This window comes from Chelonus insularis, unplaced genomic scaffold (genome assembly GCF_013357705.1).
Source record: "Chelonus insularis isolate UGA/USDA-ARS -01 unplaced genomic scaffold, ASM1335770v1 contig_369_pilon, whole genome shotgun sequence".
Taxonomy (NCBI): Eukaryota; Metazoa; Arthropoda; class Insecta; order Hymenoptera; family Braconidae; genus Chelonus; species Chelonus insularis.
In genome coordinates, this window is record NW_023276529.1 from 149562 (window position 1) to 168441 (window position 18880).

The 18880-nt window shown below is 28.4% G+C and overlaps 1 protein-coding gene across 4 annotated transcripts in view; it reads left to right on the plus strand.

Moving 5' to 3' along the window:
• The window catches only part of Rbp6 (RNA-binding protein 6), a 178148-nt gene that overhangs the window by 147662 nt on the left and 11606 nt on the right, over positions 1-18880 (plus strand). For 2 of the 4 annotated variants that reach the window (XM_035083756.1, XM_035083757.1), the window contains exons 8-11: positions 14837-14941; positions 15666-15731; positions 18121-18392; positions 18787-18848. In XM_035083756.1, the coding sequence (XP_034939647.1) occupies positions 14837-14941; positions 15666-15731; positions 18121-18392; positions 18787-18828 (485 nt within the window). In that variant the 3' untranslated portion in view covers positions 18829-18848. Of the gene's footprint in view, positions 1-9581; positions 9654-14836; positions 14942-15665; positions 15732-18120; positions 18393-18786; positions 18849-18880 lie in introns of all 4 variants that reach the window. The other 2 variants (XM_035083758.1, XM_035083759.1) reach the window with 2 other exon arrangements.

The window sequence follows — 18880 nt, forward strand, 5'->3', positions numbered from 1 at the left end:
AGATTATTTCATCTTTTCGCACGCAAAGCGTTACCAATTACACTACCGCAACAATTGATAAGACAAATGAACTAATTTTTATTTATGTCTTTATCTTACATTTACAATCAGAATAATTTCCCATAAAAGTTCATCACTCTTTTCTTTTATCACACAAAACTAGTAAATTTTATTTATTTCTACTTCCTCTCAACCCGTCTGATTATTTCACAACTCTACCACTAGCTGATACCACTACCTCTAATCCAATGAATTAAATGTGCACCATAATACACATCTACGTTCATACATCGTGTTTTAAATATCTCTTTAATTTAAAATTTATTTTACCCATAATTTGTTTCAATTTTTTATTTACATTTGCTAGCTTTATTATCACAGTAAATTTTATTGGTATTTTATAATATCACAGTGAAAATTATAACAATAAAAATCCTAATAATTACGTCAATTATGAAGAGTTACTAATAATGAAATTTGCAGAAAAAGCCCGACATGAGTGTGTAATTTGAGATTTTATCAAATAAACTGCGATGAATTTGACGTATTTAATATAAATTTATTATCACTTTGAATTGAACAGTATTTTTTGCACAAAAAACGCGCGGTATTTATTCGTACATTGAAATGTTTTTTGGACATTGATTAATCCTCAAAGAACTTCCTTGAACCTCAACGAACATGATAAATATTTGAATTGAAAAAGAAAAAAAAATTTAACTCACTTGAATAAGCAATTTTTTTTTATTATAACTGGTGATTTAAGGCTTTTTTTCGATGCTATTTAAAAAAGAATCCCTTTTTAACGAATTCCTAACACATTCCTCCACAAATCGTTCACGAGGCATGGTGCAATAGAGACCAAATAACTCTGGTCGATTTTACATAGATAGATGACAATAACGAAAATACATTTATCTGTTTAACCCTTACTACATTTTTTCCATTTATCTATGTACCTATGTTCAACATCCACACACACATATGGACCTCAACTCCATTATACCAATGTCCGAAAAACATTCGTGACGTGTCCGATAATTTCTCGTGGGATGTAAGCGCAATGTGTATATCCTGGTAAAAATAATCGAATCAACGTCCAAACGTACCCTGGAGAGTATGAACAAGACTTTACCCACCAAGCTTCCAGAAGAGAAAAAAACGTTAATGTATATACTCGCAGTTTGTTTGATAAACCACTTGTCAAGTCATGTTGTAATTTATTTTGAATTATCATACTTGCTAGGTTAACACAATCTTTTGAAAACAAAAAACCAACAGGTAACAAAATTCAAACTAATTATGGATTCGAAATTTCAGGTATTGTTTCTGTCGTTTTTTTTTAACTCGAGTCGTGATGGAACAATTAACTTTATTCTCTGAAATTACACCAATTAAATTTTTAATTCCATATTTGTTTATTAATGAATTGATAAAACCTTTGTTATTAAAATTATGATATCAATGATGGTATTATTGTTGTTTACTCATTGCATTAAAAGATGCATTACAGCTTATAGCAAGCAACTAAAAATACTGTTCTCCATTTTCTTTTGGTAAATCAAGCTCTAATAATCAAGACAAGTTTCTGCAGTTGACGTCAGATTGGAGCAGAAAAGTTTACTTTTGTAATCAAACAAATTTGCCATTGATTTCATCCGTAATTCTTACTGAATTAATTGTTCTAATAGTCAGCAAGACAGATCCATTAATAAATTAGTCAAGAATTCTTGGTTCAACATCCAGCAGCAGTTAAACATACTGCTTAAACCAGTAATGTGCTAATCTTATTTCTTCTTAGAACACTGAGACTTGGATTCTATTGATTTGTTCAGCTAAATTATCTTCATTTAGAATCTGATACCATCAATAAACAGCTGTTGATAGTCAATTAGTATCAACTAATTTATTCTAAATGAATATAAATTTTATTTAACATGAAAAACAACAGAGATGTAACATTTTTCAATGAAAATAATTCAAACAAAAAAAAACTCTTCAATAAATAACGTTCTGTGAATGTAAATATGGCAATAAATAATAAGAAGCAAAATTGAAACGATAAGTTATTGAATAGTTTTATGGTGATCAGTTTAACTATTGAAAGAGTTGAAAGTCGTAAAATAATTTTGCCAAGACTGTAAATTCTGATGAATAAATTCACTTAGACATTTTGTTTTCGAAAGATCGTGAATCGATTTGAAAGTCTAGTGTGTTTTCTCACCGCGAGTAGGAGGGTAGAAGTAACAAACGTACAGAAAAGAGTAGAGTGCTGTCGTATTTCACAGTCATTACCGTAACGCGTTGGTGTACGCGCGCTCGTTGTGCCCACGCAATAAATCGTTGGTTACTGTTACCGTGACAGGATGGGGGTTTATTGCGGTGCCTCTTTCTATAAGTGAAAAGGAAAAAATAAATAGGGTACCTCTCTGAAGTTTTCTGCGCACCTCTATTCGTGTTCTGGTATATTGAATGCCTGTGCAATGCACGCAAGCAACCTCAAAGAAAGCTGAGCTCAATAAAATTTTTAAATTGAAAAAAAAAAAAATTTTATAAAATACAATAAAAAATAAAAAAGAAGGAAAATCACTTGATCCGATGCAACGCACACGACCCGTTTAATTTTCTTTCGATTGTACGGCATCGATTCGGTTTTATTTTCATTGGTGCACTCATTGTATGGTATTTTGTCATGACAATGTTTTCATCTGAATTGTCTATATTTTTTATACACTGTTTCTCTTTAGATCCTCTGATTTACATTTCGTTTATACTTGAACCAACCCTTTGTTATAAAATGGCTGAATTTGTGGTTAACTTAACATTGTCTTTTTATTTAAAATACATCTTTTCAGTCAAAACTTTCCTTATTTCAAGTGCACAATAGAATAACCACAGCATTGGACAAAAAATTCCCATTTTTATTTCTGTCTTATATAAAGTTTTGATAAAAGTCCATTAGATTTTTTTGTGTGCAGTAAAAATTATGTAACAACAACATAAAATAGATCTGACGTCCTTTTTTTTGTTAATTTAAACTCGAAAGAATCAATAAAAAAACTTCTCATTTATTAAAATCCATAATTTTGTCATCTTTTAGTTTATAAAAGATTGAAATTTTTATAAACAATAGATAATTGTTTAGAGTAATATGGAATCATTAGCAACTAGATTAAAACTTTCTTGTGGTTCTTGAGATATCGACAAAGAAAAAAAACCGGACATACGTACATACATTACCATTAAACCTTCCGATATACTTTTAAATGTCTCAAAACGTAAATACATGACAAAATTATGAATCTTAAAAATCGACCCCATTACAATAACTTCTAAAAGAAAATTAATAACAAAAATTTCACTTAACTTTGATCTAAAATTTTTTAGAAAACATGAAGATGATTTACTGTGCACATAAAAATTATCCCAATAATTAAAAATTTTAAATATTAAACTTTCTAGTAAAATATTGCGTTCAAAAAAGATTGATAAATTATGGACTTGGAAAATTTTTACTATAATTTTCTACAGAGTAAACTTGAAAGAGAAAAAAACAAATGCTAAACTAGTAAATAAAAATCAGAACAAACAGACATGTAAACATTGTACATATTGTTGGTAATATGTTGTAATGAAGCCGGAGTTAAACGAAGAACAACATAACTTTAAGTATGCCGCTTGGTACCGCTGTGTTATCTCAACTCTCAGCACAATTGAGTGTAGAAAAGCTTGGGGAAATAAACAGAAAATAAATCGTCGCAGAGTTTTATGACGGTAGGCGTAACGCGATTATAATCTGTACAACCCTCACACGCGCAAATTCGTTGCTCATAATGTATACATATACAATGTACTATTGAGAGTGCGGTAATTTTACTATCGATTTTCATTTATCCTCAGTCATACGATCATATTATTCAATTACTTGATACTCATGGCTGATTTTTATGTCCAAATAATCACCCCAAACAGTTTAAATTTACGTACATATTTATATGATACCATAAAGATGTAATAACGAACGATGAATACTGATATAAAGACATTCAAATATGTTTAAGAATAATAAATTGATTAATATTGTATAAATGTGCGCATGGTAAGCAAATCTTATATAACATTGTTGTTTATAATTGTTATTTGGAAAAAGGATTTAATCGCTCGACAACATTTTGCTCACGTTATTCCCAGATTGTTACAAAAAATTCAATCGAGTTATGTACATTTTATCTAGTTTGTTTATAATTTTTGTAATTGCTTCATTCATACAATTTTTTTCAACTCAATTACAATTTATTTGAAATTCATCCATTTTTTATAATAAAACAATCTCAATAAGTGGCAAGATGTAAATAAAAAAAAAATCTAAATATAAATTGAATGCTTATTGATAATAATATTTATTTAAACTAATTATAACATATGATTAATTATTATTTTAATGTTAAAAATTTTTATTAAAAAATTTTTTTATATCTATCATTAATAAAACAGAAAAGTGTTTACGTTTGATCGCGATGTATCGCACTATTCGCAGTTAAGGAACAAAAAAAAATGTTCACAGACGCATGGCTGGCTAACTCTCTGGTCCTACGTCAAGCGAAACGTCGACTGCCACTACCCCCATTCCATTAGGTATCTTCACATAAAAATTCTATTCAAATCAATGATAATAAATGCTTCCAAAAGACAACATTCAATAACAGACGGATAACATACACATGCTATAAAAAAAGCTGGAAACTATAATTTTAATCGGAAAATTTGTTCAAATAGTATTGAAAAATGGTAAAGAAAAATTGAAAAAGGGGTAAAATTTAATTTTTTATTCATTGTTTCAATTGTCAATGTTATAATTTTCTTAAAAAAAGAATTTAATCCATTTTCATGATGGAAAAAAGTCAATCAAAAAATACGTTTGATATCGATAGATAAATTATTTAAATAATTACGATAAAAATAAATAGATTTTTGAATTTTTCATTTAACCATTTTTCAATGTATAATAATTTTATTTTAAAACAAGTAGAGTACGTCGATTGTCATAAATGGAATGGAGACAAGAAAAGAATGACGAAAAAAGATTTAAAAAATTATGCGATTTAAAAACTAATGTAATTGGTAAAGTATAACGTCCGAATCTAGGTTACCCAAAGACTGGCTTTAGACGATATCAGGGGTAAAAAGAGGTTTTTTTTCAACAATAACAGAAATGAAAAACGATTAAAGTTCTTTATCATGAAAAAAAATTAGAGTATTAAATTGCTAAATAAAAAGTTGAAATTGTTTTTCTCTGGTTGCTCAATGATAACCGCTATTAGAGGATTAAATGCAATATACGACAGTCAATAAAATAATGATAAATATGAGTGAAAATTCTAAAATAAAATAAAATTTGTGGATTATTTAAAAATCAATAAAATATTCTCTTTCTCTTATGTCGAAAATTCTAAATCAGAGAAAAACTAAAATAAAAAAAAATAAGAATCAACTGATCAAAAGAGTTAAACAAGAACAATTAAGCTATTCTCCGTCTCTAGAATTGACACCAAATTCAAAAAAAGATGTTTCTCTCGTAGTTGTTGAATTGAATAGTAGAAGTAGTGGGTTCTAATATAATATTTAAATATAGTAATACAAATACGTTTAATCGACAACAGTTTAACATAGGTAATAGGTAATATATAGGCTTTTATTCGTGAACGTTGCAGGAGTTTACAAATGTAAAAGTTTTACTTATTATTGCCCGTCGAAAACTTTTCATCAACTTTCTGTTTACAATGTTACCAACAATAACGTTTATTAGTTACTACATTTCTACTTCTCTGTTATTGTATTTTGTGTTCACCTCTATTTGAACATTCAGAATGGAGATTTTGATCAATTAAATAAATACATTTGCTATTTCTCTTCATCGCGTGATTCCAATCTCTCCAGCAACGTTCTCGTTTACTAACCATGAAAATTAATACCACTAATCGTAGTGTAAGACCTCCGCCCCATTAGGCAAAATGAAATGAAACTAAGAGTTCCGAAAAAATACCCTTGTAGACAGGAGAAACTTTTTTCGTGGTTAAATAATGATGAGAAGAAAAATAAATAAAATGTCAATCCGGCCAAGGTCAATGTTATTTTTTTAGTTTATAACAAGTTATTACGGTTTAGTTAATTTATATTATTAAATAAACTTATTTTATTGGACGAAAAATCATTTTTTTAAAACATTACTCTGATTTATAAATACGTATATAAATATATCTAGCATAAAATTACTGATAATCAATTGTAAAAAGATGTTAAGGAGTTTTGAAACTCATATTTATTTATAAGAATCTATGTGATCTGTTCTAAAACAAAAAAAAACAAACTGGCATTTTGTAAAATAATTTATTTAAAAATCGTCAATGTTATTTTCTATAAAAAAAGACAAGCGTGGTAAATAAGAGACACGAGAAATGCAATCAATATTGAAAAAAAAAAATTATAAATAAAATAATTACGTTTAATGCGATGGACGAAGCGCCTCCGTCCGAATTTCTCATTAAAAACAAAATAATAAACAATAAATTAAAATTAAAAAAAAATGTTGTAAACAACAATTTTGTTCATTTAATTCAATAATCTGATGAGTTGATACTTTTATTAAGTGAGTATAAAATAAATTAAAAATATTATTTAAATGGGGATGCGTATGAAAAAGTCGAGCATAGAATAAACACAAACATCTGTCCTGAGCTTATATTTGTTATTATACAATGCTTAATGATATTATAATATTTTTATGCGCAATATTAATGCACTTGCGTTATTTTTTATCTGTCTGTGAATAAATGACGAATAAAAGAAGGCGAATTTAACGAAAAAAAAAATATCTATAAACTTGAAAAATGTTATTCAAGTAAAACATAATCATATGTAGTTGAAAAATTTATTCCAATTGATAAAACATTAACGCAATTGCATTACAATTGAATTGTTACTATTCGTAAGATTGTTGTTATATCACTGGGATTCGCGCGTTGGTTTGTGCTTACGTATTGTCGGAACTCTCAGGGAGTATTTACCGATCGTTGTTGCACTCAATTAAATCAAATACATTTGTCTTCAATTAATAGAAAATATACATTCAAATGCAATCATGCTTTTATCACAGAAAGCTTCCTGCAGTAATAGCAGTGAGTATCGAGAATTCTTCAATGCCTTTGGGCTAAACTTCTGTAGAATGACGTCGAGAGTAAATTGGATTAGTGCAGAGTTGGGAAAATCGAGAATAGCATCATGTCATTCTGAATACTCACACCCAACTCCAATGAATGTACAAAAGTCCGAGATGGCGTTTGGATTAAATTGAATCTGATCTTGAATTAAATGTCATGAGATTTTTTTCCATATATCTACGTAGCTTTTTAAATAAAATCATTTCTTTATTCTACTTTAAGTACTTTGTCTAATTACTTTTATTTATACTCGATCCAAATTTATCTTTATATTTTCTTCCTAAATAAATCCATTAGGCATTTTCATAAAATATATTTCTTAAAGATTATGCTTTGAACAATTCAACATTCTTGATTGTTAAATTAATTACTTAAATTCACTGGAAAAATTCAAATTCCATAAAAGAAATAAAGACTTGAGTAGAAAAAAAATCTGGATACATTAAAAAACTACGTAGATAAAATAGGGCAATGACGATCGATAAAAGGTTTTACGAATTACATGAGAAAGAACAAAAGAATCCTATTAGGAGGCGCGAGTGTTTTGTAAAACGATTGACATCAAAAAAAAAGGAAATCAAGAAGTAAATATTAAAAATGATAATGATAATAATTATGGTCAGTCAATGGTAATAAATGGGTTGAAATTAATATTAAATATATTGATACAAAGCAAATGTCCGTCGGAGATCGCTCTGAATTATAAAGTGATATATAAATTAATTACGCACTGCAAACAACAAATAAAATAATGTAATTATTCGCTAAAACTCTATTAACTATAACGATTATAAATTATAAATAATAAATGTCTGTAATAAATAAATATATCACATAAAATATTAAATATTAAATATTCAAAAAAAAAAGGTTTATCTTAATTGAAATGGAATTTTTTTAAAATAAATTATTACTTTGTTGGAAGAATTTATGTGTGTATGTATACATTTTTATATATATACTTTTTCATCTTTTTCCAACAGATGAATATATTTTATTTTATGACATTATTACAACTATGAGCTAGGTATATCATCTAACACATTCTTAATCGTGAATTAAAATTTTTTTCTTCAATTCCCTTGGTAGACTCAAGAGCAATAGTACAGTACCAAGTAACTAGTGAATTTAATTTTGTCGAGTTTCATCATCCCTTTCTAATTTTTTTTTTGTCCTCTCGACCACGTTTCCAACATCATTCTATTTTTGAGTTTTGAATTTCCGCCGCAAGTGAGTAATTATATCATCTCAGTTGGAAGCCTCGCCGATATAGATAACCTCACTTTCCTTGTTGCCATTATTCTCTTTTGTATTTTATTCATTCAATTTTAATACGTATAAAGAGATTGTGAATCATATAATTGTGTTTTAATTGAGGAGTTTCAATGACAATGCTGAGCTTTTTTGAACCTACCAAGATTCGTGTGAACCAATAAAATCATTTTGTTCATTCTCATTATGATGGCTGAGTTTAATTTTATATTAAATGAAATATTTTAATCAAAAAACTCTTATGATGTATGAAAAATTTGAAATAAATTTAAACTTTAACACTAGAACGAACGAGTGAATTTTAATCTCATTCGAATTTTTCAAATCAATAGATTGCCGAATTTTGCCAAAAGTTTGTAATTCTAAAATAGAAAATATAATACAACTGACCTAGAAACTATAACTCTACATGACTTTTTTTTATACATTAAATCACTATCGATTGGAAATTTAATTACTTTGAATATTAATGTTACATTAGGGAAAATTATGTCAAGATATAGAAGCTTTTCTGGTTAATATTCTAAACTCAATTACAAAGTCTATAATAAATCTTTGTATCCTTATTACAAGTATTTTACAATCAATCTAAACGAGCAATTAATTCAAGTACACTAAAAATCGATCAAACGTCAAGCTAAAAGACTTAAACCAGATTAATAGTTACCTTTATAATTTGAAGAAAACAATACATTTTCTTGACTCTAAACTTATTTTTTCTCTAAAATATCATAATGTGTTGTATTTATTATTAATAATGAGATAAAAATAATTCATAGTCCAGTAAGGGTGCAAATAAAAATAGGGGTAATAGAAAATACATTGTAAATTGTCAATTAAATTGTCCCCCTACTGGACTATCAAGCCCCCATTTATATCCCCAATCTGATGAGAGAATTTTAATGTGAACCTAGAGTTTTTCAACCTTGTTTTAATAAAATATTGGTAGCAAGAAAAGCATAGTAAGTCTGTTTTTGATATAAATGATGTAACAAATCTCCTCAATTAAAAAAAGAAACAGTTATAAAATATTAATAATCTCAAAAAAAAATTGAATAAAGTGTTGTTAAGAATGGATATCTGTTTGGTTAGGAGCGGTCGTGTACCGCGCAGTGGGGCCAAGGGTCGGTCGAGTGTCCGTCAGCCCCAGCGGGGGTTGCACCGGTAAGCTTCAACCCCAAAGTGCTACGTTGTTCGACCAAGTTCTCGTGTTCTCGCTCGTGTTGACGGTAACCGTAATCCTTAGCCTGTAGTATACGTACCCAGTGTCTCATAAACACACTAAACATTTGCACACTATTGCACTACTCCGAATATATACAATAAATATGTATACACACACACAAACACACAACAACAATATAACACACATACTCATATTGAAGGCAAATGCATAAGCAAGAGAACTTACGCGACAAAAACTTATCTGTTACTTGTAATAATCTTGGAAACTACACTGAGATACACCAAAATACTTACTAAGGACAACAAGAGTAATTTTCAGAGTTCATTAAAAACATCATAGTTCCAACAGAAACACCTACACTCATGCAAACCAAAGTGATACTGACATTTGTTTATAATCACTCGAATTATTTTATTCTCTATTTACTTTCTCTTCTTATGTTTTTATTATGTTTTGTTTAACTTTAAGTTGGTATCATTATTTTCATTCATTGTTTCGTTCTATCATCGACCCATGTATTTTGTAACCCATTAGAAAGTTGCATATGCTAAGTAATGAACTAAGTATTGTTGATAAAATTAGAATATTCTTCACATATCTTATTTTCATTTTTATTCAATTTGATTATAATAAAAAACAATTATACTTTCTAATGAAATGGATTCTTGATGGAATTATTACGTTAAAAAAATTCTTATTCTTTGAAATATTCTGTCTGAATAACAAAAAAAAATTTTAGTTATATTATTTTTAAAAAAATTATCCTTAAAATAAAGAAAATTCGTGATAAAAAAAAATATTCTATTTTGATCAAAAAAGCTCAGACATTTTCTAAAATATAGTTTCAACTTAATGAATAAATTTTCTTACACAAGAATTCATTCCATTCCCATTTGGTTAATATATTTTATTATATAATTTGTTCAATCGAAAAATGTTCATCATTGTGGAATGCCTAGGAGAACCGTCGAATGTTAGATTGCATTTGATATTTTATTTTAGTTGTATTATATTTTAATTTATTCTCATATTTATGATTAAATTACAAAAGAATGACTTTAATTAATTAATTTAAAAATGAATCTTATCATAATGATTATTACTATTATCATTATTGTTATTATTATAATGATCATTAAAACTGGTAAGTCCATCAAACAAATGAAAATTTTTTTTTTCTTTACCCATATCCATACTTCAACAATCCTCAATAAAAAATCCCGAAGAATTTTGAATAAAATTGACATTGATGATTAAATTTTAAACAAATGTGAAAATATTACTCTTGAAATACATCAAAACTTTACTCGAATTCGCTGGATGACCTGTCTATGCATATTCTTTGGCTCGAGTACGTCTTAATATTATCTAATTAGATTAGATTAGAGATTAAAGTAACGTATATTACACAAAACAAACTCTTAACTCATTATTTAATATAAATAACTTAATTACATTCTCCTGTATATTGATGGTGTTCAATGATTTGCCTAGCTCATAGATTAATCTAGTCTTTATCTTCCAAAACTTCCACTTAACTCAATTACTCTGATCACTATAATGCATAGTTTTCACTAGAACATTAACAAAAGCAGCACGAATGATGTCTAAATGAAAAAAAAACTCTGTATAAAATATTTCAGAGACTTACACAAGTTAAGTAAGTGCAATTTATTCTGCATGAATGCTTTGTTTTTCAGTTCTTGTGAAAACTAAAAAAACAATTTAACTCGCAGTTCGTTTTTGGTGGGATGAAATTGTTCTATTGGCTTATTTGATAAATTAATTAGTTATTTTTTCAACTTCGAATGCTATAAAAAAAAGCAAATAAGTAACAAATAAATAAAATATAAAGGAAGAACATCTTCACGAGCTGCGAGTTGTAAGAACAAAGTTCTAAGTGGATGGAGAAGGAGAAAATAACTGAAGAAGTCCTTCAGCGATGACGATGAGGAAAGAACAATCTCTGAAGATGCAAGGCTACCTAGGGGCGAGTAATTTTCCATCTACCTAACCTACTATCTTTTTAGTAACACATGTAATACATCTGTCGTCGTATAAAGAGTGTTGATCCATAGAATAAATTAGCAATAACGTCTCTGCGGATTTCTAATCGGTACTTTATTAGATAAGTATGATGATTTTTTATGCTTTAAGTTAGCATGGTTTTATGCAATTTTGGTAAATCGTTCATTATGTACGGTAATCAAAGGTAAAAACAAACACTAAAAGTTGATGATACCGATCCGCAAAGGCGTAAGAGTGTAGTCGACCTAGAAAGTTCAAACTAAATGAAGCTAAATAGCCTCTGGTTAGACACAGTCAGTAGCAAGAGTCTTGTTATCCGACTATAACCTCTGTAAAGTTTACTCAAGTACTTAACTCTAGCTAGTTACTTAGGTCTTAGGCTATAGCAACGAATTCGAGTGACAATGGAGATGCAAAATTGACAGAATTCGACCTCCATGAATATATATGTATTTATACTTATCAATAATTGATTATATTAATCCTTCTATTGTGTTGTATCAATTACTTATTTATCAGACTATTAATTAAGATAATTTTTTTAGACTTTTAGTAGTAAATCAATTTTCCACTGACAATTGCATTAGTTAGATAACAATTTAATGTTACATTAAATTTACCAAACAGCAATTTAATTTAATTATTCAAACACACAATTATTTATTCTATTTTTTTTTATATATAATAATAACAATAATCATCAGAAAAATATTCGACGAGTAAATCTGTTGAAAAAAGAATTCGCTTTCAAGTTGATGCGAATTTGGTTCATTAACAAATGCTTTTTGCAGTTTAAAAAAATTATTTTATCTCTTGAACTTTATTGAGAGAGTGATTGACGTATTTAATAGAGTCAAAAGTATAGATTCTAGTAACTAGTTTAGTAGTTTTAGAATGTAGATATTTTTAAGAGTGAGTTTCAGTTACATTAAGATGTTTATTGATAACTTTAATTTAATTAAATATTTGTGAATTGTGAATGAATGAGTGTGACAATATTTTTGACAAGTAATATAGAAATTTGAAAAAATATTAAAATATTAACTTATATTAGTGTTTTATAAAAATATGTTGATGGAATTAATATTATTATTGTTAATGAGTGTGCCATAAAATAATTAACTTTTAGTTAATTAGAGTATATAATTAGTCTAGTATTCAAATTAGTATTATTAATAATGCGTATGTAGATAGTATTTTTTCATGTCTACTAATAATAATATTAATATAAATGATGAAATTAAAATTAAATGTTTAGTCTTCAAGAATTTATCTTCAATTTATTTGGAATTTATAAAATATGTCCAGCCAACTTGAATTTTGCAAAAATATTTGGGATTATATTTACTAATAATTTATAACGAATCAGTTTCATTTCTAATAATTAATTGGCTCATGTAACTCCAATGTGTTGCTTCGAGCCACTGTTATCTTTTTTTTTCTATCATTAAATAAAATTGGCATCCTGAAAGACTTTTCAAAAAATATATTTCAACTCTTAAGTCAATTGCCATCAGCTGGTCAACATCAGAGCAGTTGGAAAAAGAGAAAGATTGAACTTAGCCAATGGCCGTCCAAGTCTTCCCATCGGATTTTTGCCCACCCTTATCCCTAGACTCGATCGCTTTTACGTCAGCTAGAAATATACTCGAAATAGATGAACTCTTGGCCTACATCCCTATACATCCTCTCACCTTATCCCTTCCTTGTATAAGAGAAAATTGTCTGCATAAGAATTGCGTTGTCATGTAAAGTATTCTATTCTCATTCTCAATTGGAATTGGACGAGAGAGTTAGAAGGAAAAGTTAAATTTACAGGACATTTGTTATGGTTATTTTTACTATTAATTTCCGTTTTACTCAAATGGATTCGAGTTTAATTCTAGTAATAAAACATTTAAGAAATATATATTTCAAACAATGTCACAATTATCTCTTATCTCCATTTTTATTTTTGATTATTTCTGTACTAATTTTCTTTCTTTGAAATCGCTTCTCTGTGAACTGGTAACATTTTTTTAAATTCATAAACTCAAAATTCAAAAGGTCAAAATAAAATATATTTTTGAAATTGCCGTGGTAACATTTTTATAAATTCAATTCTGATGATTACTTATGTAGTGTCTATTTATATTTTAATTTCCTTGAATAACGATTAAATATATAAATATTAATTTATATAAAATTTTAATATAAACATTAACATCAAATATTTTATTACCAATATTTCGAATTATTTTAATCAATTAAATTAAGATTTTTTGTAGAGCCAAAATGTTCTTTCTCCGTATACTGATCTATTAAAATAGTTTATCGAACAAATAAATTATCTAAAGTCCTTGAAAATTATATAATTTGAATATTGTTTATATTATTTTTGTCTTATCTATATTTTATCGACCTAATGTTGACTACAAATCACAATTTATGATTTTGCCATTTCTCAAAGCAATGTCCTATTTTCGATTATTTTTTTTCATTTTTCTCATTTCTCTAGCTCTCTCTTTATACCCTCGGAAAGTTTTGTGGTGACAAAAGTTACTGGCGTAATCCCCTTTTATTCCTGTCGTTGTCGAGAGCTTCTATATTGTCCTTATCCTTAACGACTCTTATACGAGGCATCCACGTGGTTCTACGTACGGATGACAAAACCATTCAGAACCCTCGTGAGATTTACATTATGATAGTGAGAATATTTTTTTTGTTATTTTTTTTTAAATTGACCTTAAAATAAAGAGCGGAGGAGTCAATATGTCATCGTCTATTAATACTACAATTTTTTTCTATCAAATCCATCTAAAATTGTGTCTTGATATCGCATTCAGAACATTATTTAACATAAACTTTTTTTTTATTCAAATTAGAACCGGTGAAGAGATGTTAAAAAAAGTTCAATTAGCAAGTTTTACTAATAAATCGTGATAATTATTTCTTGCAGTATAGTGATAATTTTAGTATGTTAATAAAAACAATTGTCAATTGGTTTAAAAAATTAACAACAATATTAATTAATTATTATTTTATTATTGTTTTATGATTTAATTATTTGTGGTAAATATATCGTTTTTTTTATGATTTTATTCTTTTAAAAATCTTTTCTCAGCTTTTTTTTTCTTGTTCTTATGAATGTCAGGAGTGCCGGCAGTGTACTACCACGGAACCGGGGGCGAGAGTGCGGGCCGCGTGTACTCAGAGACGACGATGCAACATATACAACGGAGTGCACTGCGGAAGAAATGTATGAAGTCGACAGTTTCAAATACATTGAAACAATTTATCTAAACTCATGGCCATTGTTTAAACAATATTTAATCAGATCAATAATAACAAATTAGAAATTAAATCATTAATTAACAATTAAATTTCTCTTCCCTTTTTTATCCTCATGGAAAAATAATTATACTTTTATCAACAATAATATTAATTATTATAATATAATTTTATTTATATTAACTCGAGATGAAAATGTTTAAATTTAAAGGAAATGATGTTTAAAATTTTTATTAATTAACAACACATTTTTGCGTGAGGATTTTCTGTATTTTATTTCATTAGTGGCCACTTAAAGAGTAAAAATAGTAGAATTAGATTAATTAGTTATCGCGACGTTAATTCTCGTCGCGTTTCATACATTTCTGCCTGTCGGTTCTCATCTGACTCGTAGCGTCACGTCCATGAATAATTAAAAGACAATAAAGTGGTACGAAGCAACACATAGGATTGCTATTTTTTATATTTATACAATATTTTTTATTTATTATTTATTATTTTATATTTTTCCCCTCCAATTTCAAATAAATAATATAGCGTGACGACACGAATAATAAAGAGAGTCGATTGCATTTTATATAAAAAATAAAAATATATATATTTATACATATGAAGAATAAATAAAGGTTTAATACTGCATCCATACCCGATAATCTTTTCGAACAGTTGTGAATCAAAATTTTATGTTTCAGTGGATCTTACCAACGGACAACTCACTCCAAACAACAACACGCCTTTGCTTACGCAAGCCCTTTCTGGTACGTTACATCAAACATACAATATCTACTTGCTTTTTCCATCATTTTGCGCTCAAAGTTTTTTTTTTTGTCTTGTTATAGTTTTTTTTTTTTTAATTTTTAAAACACCCATAAAGTCGCAGCCAAAAGCACGGTTCAAGTTTCTCAAAATATATAATAAGTTTAATGAAACACAATCCCAACCTACATTTTCAACTTCTTTTATCTTGTTTACTTTTTTTTTTTGTTGAACATTCAAAACTCAACTCATAACTTCAAGTACTCATAATTTATGACGGAATTATTAAATTGTTATTAGTTTTCATTCTAATGAAAAGTATTCGCGTAATAAAAATAGAAATTTCATTTTAGCACAGTTTTTTTTTCTCAATTCTCACAAAGGAGTACTTTTTTTTCTATTTCAACATATCCAGTAAATTTTATAGGATTTAAGTTTTTCTTTGTTGAAACCTGAAAACAATTTTTGAGGTAAAAATAGTGAGTTATATTTAGTTGACAGAATTGTTGATTCAATAAAATAATAATAACGATATATTAAATTATGAGTATTTACAGTATTTTTAATCATCAATCAATTTACGTACCGTGAACAATTTCATTTACAATTTGAATAATTCAAATCCACAAAAAGGCTATTCTAGTGCTGATTTAACGAAAAAATGTTTGAGGTATTTCGATAATTCCGGGCCGTGTTAAAAAAGACCTAGGATCCTTCGAAATAACATTAATATTTTTAATTAAATTATACACACTAGCTTTCTGCATATTGATTAATTTGTCTTATATTACTTCGAAAAATTGAATTTTCATATTATTAAAAATTGTATTGGAAAGTGTTAAATAAATTGAACGTATCTGGGCCGATGAGACGCCGTTGGCGAATCGCGATTTTCTATCTTTTTTCTCAATATAAATAATTTTTACCTCTTAAAAAGAATCGCGATATCCCTCTTACTTTTTTTCTCTGTCGTTCGTAATCTTCTCTCAAATAAATCAAACTTTTGAATCGCAGTCCACCCATGCCCTACGGCCACCTCAAGGCAAGAAACTTTGTAACCGGTCGCTATTGTCGAGAATTTAAAAGCTGAATGGGTTTTTAGATTGTACGCTGCGCGTTCGGTTTGTCATCATGTCGCATCTTCTCTTTTTTTCTTAGGTATTTTCGCTCTCTCTTTCTCGCTCTCTTCTCTTTTCTCTTACTCTTTTCCTTTTATATACTACACTGCTAACTTTGAATTTCCTGCTTTAATTTATCCACGATAAATCCTTTAAGAATTTTTCCAAGACCGCAAAAACTTCTTCCGTGCCCCGGCTCGACAAAAAAAAAATTCTAAGGCAATGCTTCAAAACTATGGAAGTGAAAAGATGGAAAAAAATACAAATTAGCTCTCACGATTACTAAAGATTTGCATGATTTTTTTTGAATTAATCATTGACTAACATCAAGAGTGCTAATTTGTTTTTATGAAATAATAACAGGTTTTGTGTGAACAAATTTTTGTTAGATTAATTTATTGAAGGATATTAATTTTACTCTGAAAGAGTCACATCAAGTGTCTATCTCAATACAAGTCACAAAAAATTAAATAATTCTATTCAATCATAAACTTTTCAAAAAATGAATCAAAAATATGTTCATCTCCAAAGATAACGACATAGTTGTAAAAAAATTTCTTTACACAAAATTTCTTGATAATAAAAAAAAATGGGTCTGGGTGTACTTTGTGCCCCATTTATTGAAATCCGTAATTTTGTCATCTTTTTTGTTGTGTATTATAAATTGTATCATTATAAACAATCTACAGTTGTACAATTACATCAAGTTATTTACGAAATTTTATTGATATTTGTCGAAAATAAACACAGCTATGATTATTGAATAAATTAAAACTATTTTTGATTGTTTACAACAAACTGAAATTGTTTAGAGTAATGTGAAGTCATTGATAATCATATTGTATTGATATCGAGCTTAGGTTTCAATAATATTAATTATTCAATAAGCAGACTTTACTTCAAATATCTTTTTCATTCAACTTATTTTACAGTCCTTTTGTTTTAAAAAAAAAGGCTAGACCGAATCTGTTTAAACGTATTTTCAGATTTTTTTCATTGTATTATCTTTCAAATAAAATTAGTCTGAAGTCGATATCTTCGGTGATTCTTGAGATAATGAAAACGAAAAAATCGGACATACATACGTACAAATGTACGTACGTACATCCATTACTAAACCTTCTAAAATACTTTCAAATGTCTCAAAACGTAAAGATATGACAAAATTACAAATTTTAAAAATCGACCCCATTAAAATAACTTCCTAATGGGGAGTTGAAAAAAAATTGAGAATGAATGAGGGATGTTGTAAAATAAGAGCGTTGATTTGCAGTGATGAACAACTACCAAGCAGCACAAGCAGGCTTTCCACCGGCTTCGCCACATGGCGCCGGAGGTCACGGAGGGCCCCAAGGTCGCTCCTTTCCCGCGGCCAACTCTCCCGGGCCCATTGACATGTACAGTTCGAGCGCAGCAGCCGCAGTAGCAGCCGCAGCCGCGGATTCCGCAGTCGCCAGCTACGTCCAGGCCGCAGCTAGCCCGCAGCCCCCTACAACCGCGTTTCCCGCGATCGCCGTGTCCCGCGCCCCGCTCAACTATAGTCCCGTAAGTCCATCAATTCTCGTAAATCATCAAGTACAGTATCAATGTCAATATCTATATAAATCTTAAGAAAACATGAAAATCAATTCATCAATAATAATAATAAATAGTCAGCCTATTGTTGCGTACCGTCTTCGATCCTCCAAACTTGTCTGCGATGTCACTATTGCAGTCTGTAAGGCTGGAGATGCGCTTTTAGAGGCTAACATTACTAACAAAACTTACTAGAGTGTCCTTAATAGCCTGATTCATGATGACAAAGGTCAAGACTTTTTTGTCATTTTTTTTTTTTAATTACTAATAATTATTGTGTTTCTTTTTTCTGTTAAGCAAAAAGAATAGTAGAAAATCCGACAAATATTTCATAGTATGTTAAATTATTTATCTGATGTTTCAGGGACCTCTAATACCAGCGGCGTTCACTAATGGCTACCATTGAACCTTGTTAAGACCTAACAAGTACGTAATCATCTCTTACTTTATAAATATAA